This window comes from Gekko japonicus, unplaced genomic scaffold (assembly GCF_001447785.1).
Source record: "Gekko japonicus isolate JY-2015 unplaced genomic scaffold, Gekko_japonicus_V1.1 scaffold864, whole genome shotgun sequence".
Taxonomy (NCBI): Eukaryota; Metazoa; Chordata; class Lepidosauria; order Squamata; family Gekkonidae; genus Gekko; species Gekko japonicus.
In genome coordinates, this window is record NW_015166449.1 from 96,858 (window position 1) to 107,315 (window position 10,458).

Genomic DNA, 10,458 nt, shown 5'->3' on the forward strand with positions numbered 1-10,458 from the left:
TTCCCTCCTCCAGTGCTGCTGGAACAACTTTTTAAATCCTTCCCTTTCAAGTTCGTCTTCTTGTTCTCTTTAGCGAGAAGGGGAAGGAGGTGCTCATATGCACGGACTATCGCTCTGGATGGGAAGAGAAGAGCACCGGCATCCTTCCGCAGCCGCTCTCTCCTCCTTCTAGTTCAGCTTGATGGTCCATCTATTACAGCATCCTGTTTCTCCTAGCGGCCAAATAGATGCCCACCAGAAGACCTCCGATCAGGCCACAAGCTGTGGTGAATAGTCATTGACTGCCCTCTCCTCCTCTGTCTAGTCCCTCTCTAAAGCCATCTAAGTGAGTGGCCAGAGGGAAGGCGGCATGGTATGGGACAATCTCATCTGATCTCGGAAGCTAATCCGGGTTGCTACTTGGAAGGGAGACCACCAGAGAAGACTCTGCAGAGGAAGGCAATGGTAACTGAACTCTGCTTCTCACCCAGGGGTCATTTCCTGCGGGAGCGCACAGGGGCAGAGCTCCGGCAGTAAAGAGCCCAGGGGGGCGGGCACATGCAACAAGCCCCACCCCCTGCTCCCAGCAGCCCTCAGTCAGAGCAAGAAACAGCCAGGTAAGCTGCAGAGCCCCCCCCCCCAGCTCCCCCGGTCCAAAACAGTCCAGTGGCAGCTTTAAGACCAAGTTTTATTCAGGTACAAGCTCTCCCTCCTCTGTGAGGACAGATCTGCACATCCCCCCCCAATAGCTAGCAATCCAAAACAGTCCAGTGGAGCCTGAGTGGTGGGTGTTGCCTTCTGACACACTTCCAGTGATGTCAGGGGGCGTGGCATATGCAAACAAGTTATGCTAATGAGTTATGCTAATGAGCTCCTGCACCTCTTTTTCAACGAGACGACCCCTGTTCTCACCTGCCTTGAGAGCCCCTTGCTGGAGTTGCCTGAAGCCAGCTGCGATTCAAAGGCACTGCACACACACAAAGTGAGTTGCCGTCATATCATCATGTGGCAGTGAGTTCCCAAAGTTAACGATGCATCATGGGAAGGAGCAATCCCCCCTGTCTGCCCTGTATCTATGGGCCGTCAGCTCCATTGGGTGCTTCCAAGTCACTCATATCAAGTTCTAGCATTATATTTCTTTTTTGTATCGCAAGTTGACAACACAGACTTCTTTTTTTGCTATCAAGTCAAGCTGAGTTCTGATGACCCCTGTGGGGGCCTGGATGCAAGGGACGTTCAGAGGTGGCTTGCCATCGCCACCCTCTGCGTCACGACCCTGGTATTCCTTGGAGGTCTCCCGCCCAAGTACTAACCTGGCCCAGCCCTGCTTAGCTTCTGAGATCTGATGAGATGGGGGTTGCCTGGGCTACCCAAATCAGGACGACAATATAGACTTCTAACTTTGGCGCACGGTTTTGTCAGGTCTTTCAACGGCACCATTTTTCTGACAAAGATTTTGGTGCACTTCCAAAAACTTTCGCAGCCTTTCAGTTGACGCCACCAACACAAATAACCAGAGGTCATTTCGGGGGGGCACGACGAAGCCCCGCCCCCTGCTTCTGGCTGCCCCGCTTACGGCCCTCATTCAGCCAGGAGGAGGCAGGAGAAGAGGGAGGGTAAGTTGCTTCCTCCCCGCCTCTCCCCACCCCTGCCTGCCTGGGGCCAGGGAGGGCCTTCGCGGGGCTTCCTTGCACTCCCGCTGGCCTTGCAGGTCCACCGCTGGGCCCCTCACGGGGCTCGGCAGTGGAGCTGCAAGGCTGGCGGTGGCGGCCGGGACCGTTGGGGGCGGGGTGTGTGGCCTTATGACACACTTCCGGTGATGTCAGGGGGTGTGACCTTATGACACACTTCCGGTGATGTCAGGGGGTGTGGCATATGCTAATGAGTCCCCCTAGCTCTTTTTCTACGAAACAACCCTTGCAAATAACATAACATTTCCCTTGTTTTGTACCTTGACGGATTTGTCTGCTTTGAAGCAGTTGGGGAGGGATACAACAGACCCGCGCCAAGGAGAAAATAACTGGGGGGGAGCAATTTGTTAAAATTGCTTCATCTTCTCAAAGCCTAACTATACAAACAGATGTGCCAAGATGATTCCTAAAGCGATGCTTAAAAAAAAAAAGTACATTGGCGTGCTCTGCTGGAGGAAATGTATTAAAGATGCAGTTCGGCATTGGGGGGGTGGGGAGACGAGGATTGCTTTGGTTTCCAACCCAAAGTTTCCAGACTACTAAGAGGTCATCTCCATACAATGCTCGAAGCCCCACTGGCAATATTTGTAACCTAGGAGATATGTAAGCATCGTATTTTGGAACAATGCTATGAAGAATGTTATAAAAACACACTTCAAAGGGCCTCGCGAAGAAGTAATTCATCACAGATTGACTCGAATTCATCAGGAAACACAACCCCCCAAAAGATGCGCTTCAATTGCTCTTTGTCGTCTAGCGCGTACATTCAGACATGTTTTAATCCAACATTTGCAGAGTATTTTCGAGGGCTCACATTCGTTAGAAAGCAAGTGTGGTGTAGGGGTTGGGGTCAGATTGGTTTGAATCCCTGCTCTGGCATGGAAGCTCACTGGGTGACCGTGGGCCGGTCACTCTCTCTCAGCCTACCCCACCTCACAGGGTTGTTGTGAGGATAAAAATGGGAGACGAGGAGAATGACATAAGCAGCCTCTGGGGGCCCAATGGAGAGAAAGGCAAAGTACAAATGAAGTCATTAATAAAATAATAAATTATCCAGAGGCAATGCTTACAACTCCGTAAAGTAGGTCAGTGGTTTGGTGTAGTGGTTAAGTGCGCGGACTCTAATCTGGGAGAACCGGGTTTGATTCCCCACTCCTCCACTTGCACCTGCTGAATGACCTTGGGCAAGCCATAGTTCTGTCAGAGCTGTCCTTGAAAAAGAACAGTTTCTGTCAGAGCTCTCTCAGCCCCACCTACCTCACAGGGTGTCTGTTGTGGGGCGGGGAAGGGAAGGGAAAGGAGTTTGTAAGCCGCTCTGAGACTCCTTTGGGTAGAAGAGGAGGAGGAGGAGGAGGAGGAGGAGGAGGAGATTGGATTTATACCCCGCCCTTCACTACCCAAGAGTCTCAGAGTGGCTTACAGTCTCCTTTCCCTTCCCCTCCCCACAACAGACACCCTGTGAGGTAGGTGGGGCCGAGAGAGCTCTCAGAGAACTTGAGAGAACAGCTCTGCAAGTACTGTGTCTGACCCAAGGTCACCCAGCAGCTGCATGTTTGGAGGAGTGGGGAATCAAACCCGGTTCTCCCAGATTAGAGTCTGCGCTCCTAACCACTACACCAGACTGACTCTAATAGTGGGAGAGCTCCAGCCACCACCTGGAGGTTGGGAACCTTAAAGTACGATAGCCCCAGATTAGTTATTTTTAGCTTCTTGGGAGAACTCAGGCTTTATTGGATGCAGAACCCACTCATTTGTCTTTCTGGTGGTCCGAGGTACCCATAAAATTGTCCTCATAAAATTTCATTGGAAAATGAAAAGTTCTAAGGGATCAGAAGGAGCTGCTTTGGCTCAAGTGGTTAAGACGCTGAACTGCAGGCTGTGAAAGGTCAGTAGTTCAGCAGTTCAAGACCCGGGTGCCGCAAGACGGGGTGAGCGCCTGTCTCTAGTTCCAGCTCCTGCCAACCTAGCAGTTCGAAAGCAAGAAATTGCAAGTAGATAAATAGGTACCACTTCGGTGGGAAGGGAACAGCGTTCTGTGCACCTTGGTGTTTAGTCATGCCGGCCACATGACCACGGAAACGTATTCGGACAGCGCTGGCTCTTCAGCTTTGAAACGGAGATGAGCACCGCAACCCTAGAGTCGGATTCGACTGGCTTTCGAGCAAGGGAACCTTTACCTTTTTAAGGGATCAGAAAGACGGAAGAGCCGCCGACGTTGCTGCTTTTAAACTTGCATGGAAACACCCCCCTCCCCAAAATGCCAACCGACTTACCATTGTGGACGTGAGTATCTCTTCACAGTCGGGCATGTCAACCTCAGGGGCACGCACAAAGTTTGCCTCTCGCACAGCATCGTCTACGAAGCTCGAGGACATTCTGAAAGGTACGTCTTCCAGGCAACTCATGTTGCTTCTTGGCCTGTTACTCCCTAACGAAAACAAACAAGAAGGGATTGCAGTTCAGAGTTTGATTCCCAGTTCACCCGAAAGGCTTGCAGCAAGTAACAACCTTTCACGTGCAAGAACGCGAGAACGCAACGCGCCAGAAGTTGTCCTGCGCAATGGGGCAACACACCATAGTGCTGTAGTTGCGTAGAATTTCCCAGTGGACCAGGGACTATATAAAGGCTTCACAAATACAAATACTCACTTGAGGTTTAACCCTGGGCATAAAAAAAAAGTTGAGCAAACTTCAGAGGACGGCGGAAGACCGGAAGGCCTGGCGTGATCTGGTCCATGGGGTCGCGAAGAGTCGGACTCGACTGTGCGGCTGAACAACAACAACAAATAAAAACCCAGCCCAAATGGAAGCGTTTTGCATGGCTCATGTGCTGCATGATGTAGAAGTTACATTATTAGAGTGTTGGACTAGGAACTGGGAAACCAGGTCTAACTCCTCGCTCTGCAATGGAAGCTGGCTGGGTGGCCTTTGGCCGGTCACACACTCTCAGCCTAACCTACTCCACAAGGTTGTGGTAAGACAGAGCTGCCAACTCCAGGGTGGGAAATTCCTGGAGATTTGGGGGTAAATCCTGGGGAGGGCAGGGTTTGGGGGGAAAGGAGGGGGCCCTCAGCGGGGTCTAATGCCGTAGAGTCCACCCTCCAAAGCAGCCATTTTCTCCAGGGGGCCTGATCTCTATAATTTGGAGATCCATTATAATTGCAGGAGATCTCCAGCTCCTGGGCAGAGGTTGGCAGCCCAATTGCAGGGATAACTTACCTGAGGGACCGCCTTTCCCCATATATACCCCCAAGAGCACTTTGGTCTGGGGCACAACATCGCCTGGTGGTTCCAGACCCCCGGGAAGTAAGGCTCGCCGCGACGAGGACCAGATCCTTTTCAGTGGTGGCCCCTACCTGGTGGAACGAGCTCCCGGAGGAGATCAAGGCCCTGCGGGACCTTATGCAGTTCCGCAGGGCCTGTAAGACGGAACTCTTCCGCCAGGCTTTCACATAGGGGCCACCACTACCACCGCCACCAAGGAGGTGGACAACATCGGGGTTAAGGATGGTCCGGGAAGATCTGCCACAATTTCTGCATGATCGGATCAATCTCCACTGGATTTACCTGGTTGGGCTATAGGATAACATCATCCCTGGAGAACTGTCTTTTTGCCATCTGCATGTATCCGGAGATCATCTTGTTAAATCGAGTACAATTGTTATTAATGTTTTTATATTGTTTTTATCTGTTTTATATGGGCTTTGCCCCTTGTAAGCCGTTCTACTGCTTCTGCGGGGAGGGCGGGGTATAAATCTCAATAAATAATTTAAATAAATAAATAAATAAATAAAATGGCGAAGAGGAGAATGATGTCAGCCGCTTTGGAGAGAAAGGAGGGGCAGAAATGAAGTAAGCAAATAAAGAACGCTGCCTTCCGAGTCAGACCGTTGGTCGGCCAAGATGAGCGTTGTCTACTTCGACTGGCCGCTACTCTCCGGCCTTCCCTGTCATCTGCTGCCTTTTCCTTTGAACTGGGGATGCTGGAATTTGAACCTGGGACCTTCAGCATGCCAGGCAGATGCTCCACCTCCTACAGATATTGGGACAGACTTGGGAGAAGTTCGTTTCAGAGGGTAGCCATGCTGGTCGGCAGTAGAAAGGCTGGATTCGAATCCAGAAGCACCTTAGCTTTTGAGAGTCAAAGCTGCCTTCATCAGAGAAGAGAGAAGTTGCTGGCCAAGCACCAGCTCCTGACAACGAGCTGTAGGGAAGCCATCAAGACTTATGTGACCACTGCATTCTCTTAAGGGGCCCACACTCAACACTCTGAAGCACAGCTAACATTGCATGCCAGTTTGGTGTAGTGGTGAAGTGCGCGGACTCTAATCTGGGAGAACTGGGTTTGATTCCCCACTCCTCCACTTGCACCTGCTGATGTGACCTTGGGTCAGTCACAAGCTCTGGCACAGCTGTTCCTGAAAGAGCAGTTTGTGTCAGAGCTCTCTCGGCCCCACTGATCTCACAGGGTGTCTGTTGTGGGGAGGGGAAGGGAAAGGAGTTTGTAAGCCGCTCTGAGACTCCAAGTGAAGGGCGGGGTATAAATCTAATCTCTTCTTCTTCTTCTTTGATGAAGCTGATGGGCAATAGGTTCAGGACGAACAAAAGGAAATACCACTTTACAGAGAGTGACTGAAATGCGGAGTTCGCTGCTGGAAGAGGTAGTGATGGCCACAGGAATAAGCATTAAAAGTGTATTAGACTGATTCATGGAAGATAAGTCCGTCCGTGGCTAGTAGCCAGGGTGACTGAGGGGAACCTCCACATTCAGGGGCACTAAGTCTCTGAATCCCAGAGACAGGAGGAAACATCAGGGGAAAGCCTTGGCCTCTGTGCCCTGTTGTTGGCCATCCATGGAAACTGGCTGCCCATTGTGTGAGATGTTGGGCTAGATGAACCACTGGTCTGATCCAGCAGAGCTCTTCTGATGTTCTTACAGATAGATTCATGGAGGATAAATCTATCCATGGCTACTAGCCATGGTGACTGAGGGGAACCTCCACATTCAGAGGCACTAATCCTCTGAATCCGAGCCAGGAGGCAACATCGGGGAAGGCCTCAGTCTCTATGTCCTGTTATCGGCTGTCCAGAGGAACAGGTTGGCCTCTGTGTGAGACAGGATGCTGGTCTGATCCAGCAGGGCTCTTCTTAATTTATTTTCCTTTCTCGTATTTCAAATACTTTATTTATTTTACTAAACTCTGGTGGTTGATCTCTTACAGTGCAATACTAAACAGAGTCACCGTATTAGTCCAAGTGAGTGTGATTGTGGGCTGGTTCCCACAGAATGGGACAGGAAAAAAAGGCAAACCGGGGATCTCTGTTTATATAATCAGACTCTTATTGGACCATCAGATGTTGGCATAGAAGCATGCAAACGGCAGTTTTGCTGAGCTTCTCTTGACCCAGAATTCAGCAACTTCGGGCAAAGCAGTAAAATTCACAACTGCCATTATGACGGAACGGCCTCTGATGTGCTATTTGGTTGCAATTCTTCCCACTTTGTGTTATAATCCTCATACTGTATATGGCGAAGTTGCAGGAGTCTGGCTTAGATAAATTCATGTTTACCTGTAGGTAAGGAAGACGACCCTGAATGTAAGACGATCCCACTATTTAAAAATATATATAAACTCAAGGTTTTTAATTTACTTTGCCTAACTGCCTTTTGGGGCCGCGGTGGCTCAGAGGTTAAGACGCTGAGCTGCAGACCGGAAGGTCTGTAGTTCGGGAGTTCGAGACCCGAGTGCTGCATAACGGAGTGAGCTCCCGTCTCTGGCCCCAGCTCCTGCCAACCTAGCAGTTCGAAAGCAAGAAACTGAAAGTAGATAAATAGATACCGCTTCAGTGGGAAGGTAACAACGTTCTGTGCGCCTCGGCGTTTAGTCATGCCGGCCACATGACCACGGAAACGTCTTCGGACAGCGCTGGCTCTTCAGCTTGGAAACGGAGATGAGCACCACCTCCTAGAATTTGATCTGACTAGCTTTCGAACAAGGGAAACCTTTACCTTTTTAACTGCCTTTTATTTATTCTCATCGCCTAACAGTAGCTTGTATGCAAATTTAAGTGCCCCCTCTTTTTGGTTGATGGCACATAGAGGAAGGGGAAAAAACACCCTGGTTTTCCTTTAAGGTAGATAAATGTAGAGCGCATGGAACGCTGTTACCTTCCCACCAATGTGGTACCCATTTATCTACTTGCAATTTCTTGCTTTCGAACTGCTAGGTTGGCAGGAGCTGGAACTCTAATCTAATCGAATGCACGGACTCTAATCTGGGAGAACCAGGTCTGATTCCCCACTCCTCCACTTGCACCTGGCTGGATGACCCTGGGCAAGCCGTAGTTCTGATAAGAGCTGTTCTTGAAAAAGAGCCGTTTCTGTCAAGAGCTCTCTCAGCCCCGCCTACCTCACAGGGTGTCTGTTGTGGGGAGGGGAAGGGAAAGGAGTTTGTAAGCCGCTCTGAGACACCTTTGGGTAGTGAAGGGCGGGGTATAAATCCAATCTCTTCTCTACTGGTCCCATAAACAATCCCTTTCTCATTGACTTTGCCTCCCCTAGAGCTGAAGCGAAACTGACTCGCCACCCGAACAGAACTGGTGACGCCCGAATCAAACTAGCTTCAGGAGGTGCTTGACAGCGCACTGTATCTTGCCGCCGCCGTCCCTGACCTACTTTCCAAATATTCTTTAGCCAGGAGGAAACGATCAAGTTCTCCCCTACAGACTATTTACAACCAAACTAAGCCAACATTTATCACCTCAAAGAGTTTATAGCCAGGGGAGTAATGCGAAGGTCAGGGATCCCGGGCACGTCAGTGAAGAAGCTGGATGGACAGTAACTGGCTTCACCCTGCGGCACGTGTGCTTCCATGAGCACACCCCGTAAGCAACGCTCCTGGAAGCCTAGCCAGGGACCAGACCATCTGCTCAGACGTCAAAAGCAGTCCGGCGTAAGCTAAGCTGTGCTATCATGGGGGAGGGGAGGCGGAAGAGGGTGGAAAGGAGGCAGCAGACGCCATCAAAACCAATTTCTGTGTCCCAAACCCCTTGGAGGTGGTAAGCTAGCTACACAGACCATCTCTTTTGGCCACTTCCTTTTATTGGCCTTTTGGGTTTACCGTACATTTTTAGTCCAGGTTTGGACAGGTTTTATTCTTCTGTGTAAAACTAGAGATCCCTCTGAATCAAAAAGGCAGGAGAGACACAAAGTGACTGATAAGGGATGAAGTTACGCACACGAGCCCATTTTAGATTTCCTGTTGTAAGGAAGCAGAAGAGGGAGTTGAATAGGACTTTTATAATCGGCCTCAGAGCAGACTGAGAACCTGTTCTTTAAAGCCCTCTTACCTTGCCTTTCTCCACAAAACAGACTCAAGAAGATTACGATCGCGCCACTTTCCCTGAAGAAGGGAGCAGTGACTCGTGAAAGCTCCCGCCTTGCCACAAATTTTGCTGGCCTTTAAGGTGTCAGCTATGCTGCCATGGGGGTTGGGGAGCTCGGTCTGTGTCTGGTTAACTGCTACTGCATTCCTTTCTGTGCTTTTCCTGCTTTGCGCCAAAATACTTATCTATACAGATGTGCAGGAGGGAGTTGTATTGTCTGGGTTTTTCCTAGGTGCTGTGGGAGAGTGTTAGTTCTCAGCTTTAGCTACCTAACGGTCTCCAAGCTTTATCCCGCGTGCGGGAGGGTGCCTAATTGGCCAGTGCTGTGTGTGTGTGGGGGGGTGCATACGAATACCCTATATCCTATTATGCCCATGGGGCTGCCGCCATTCTTAACAGTGCTTATGTTACTGCATCTATAGCTCTGCAATAAAAGTATTACTGTTCCTGAATGCATGTACTTCGTTGTTGGCTGTGGGTTCTGACATTAGGTGCTACTGGTGCTTCTGCTGCGACTTCCCCGTGACCGTCAAGCTACTTACAGGAGCAAGACATAAAGCTATTAATTGCACTCATGTGTACTTCCCTTCTGATGCAGCAGGATAATCATTACGAGAATAGCCTATGTGCACTCAGGTCAGACCTACTTAAATGGGCGGCGGGGGCGGGGGATGGAGAATGTCAGGGACGGGGCAAAGGATGCTTTCTGGGGGGGGGGGGGGAGGACGGGCAAAGGGACAGCTTTCCTCTGCCTTTACAGAACTAACAGCTCTCCCATTTATCCGAAGAAAATCAAATGGCGAATATAAAATTACGTGGGCTGAGGATCAGTATACCCAGCTGCAGTTTCACCCCCGTCTCGCTCTCGCATTCAAAACTGCAACCAGCAAGTTGCAGTTTCATGCAACCTTGTTACATGACACACGGGGCTGTTTTGGACAGTCAAGTGTGTATCTTTTCTTCAGGCTCCTTGTGCCCGATTTCATTTTTCCGTATGAAAGAATAAGTGTAAGCCAAACCCTGGTTTTTCCAAACACAGTCCTGCCCTTCCTGCTAGCCGATTTATGAAAGGGATGGCTACAATTTATCCTGGACCCCCCCCCCCCCCCTTCTTCCATTTGGGGCTTCTAATATTCAATTCATTTTTATCAAATGTTTAGAGGAAGCTCAGCACCAGTAGATCTGTCTCTCTTGGACTTCATTGATGACTTTGGATTCGGAATAACTAATCTTATGAGAATTCCAGCCAAATTCCAATTCTTTCAGCCACAATTTTATGTCACAGTGTTCTTAAGATTTCAGGGGGAGGAGACTTTACTCTTTTACACTAATTCCTGCATCACTGGAGAGGCACCAAAGGCAGTCACAGGGACAACCAGAAACTCTAGAGCATGGTGGCAAA

The 10,458-nt window shown here is 49.9% G+C and overlaps 1 protein-coding gene across 1 annotated transcript in view; it reads right to left on the reverse strand.

The window, feature by feature from the left end:
- The window catches only part of UBAP1L (ubiquitin associated protein 1 like), a 22,667-nt gene extending 18,592 nt beyond the window's left edge, over positions 1-4,075 (reverse strand). Inside the window, exon 1 of the mRNA XM_015412010.1 lies at positions 3,944-4,075. Within this exon, the coding sequence (XP_015267496.1) occupies positions 3,944-4,075 (132 nt within the window). The remainder of the gene's footprint in view (positions 1-3,943) is intronic.
- Between the last annotated feature and the right edge of the window lie 6,383 nt (positions 4,076-10,458).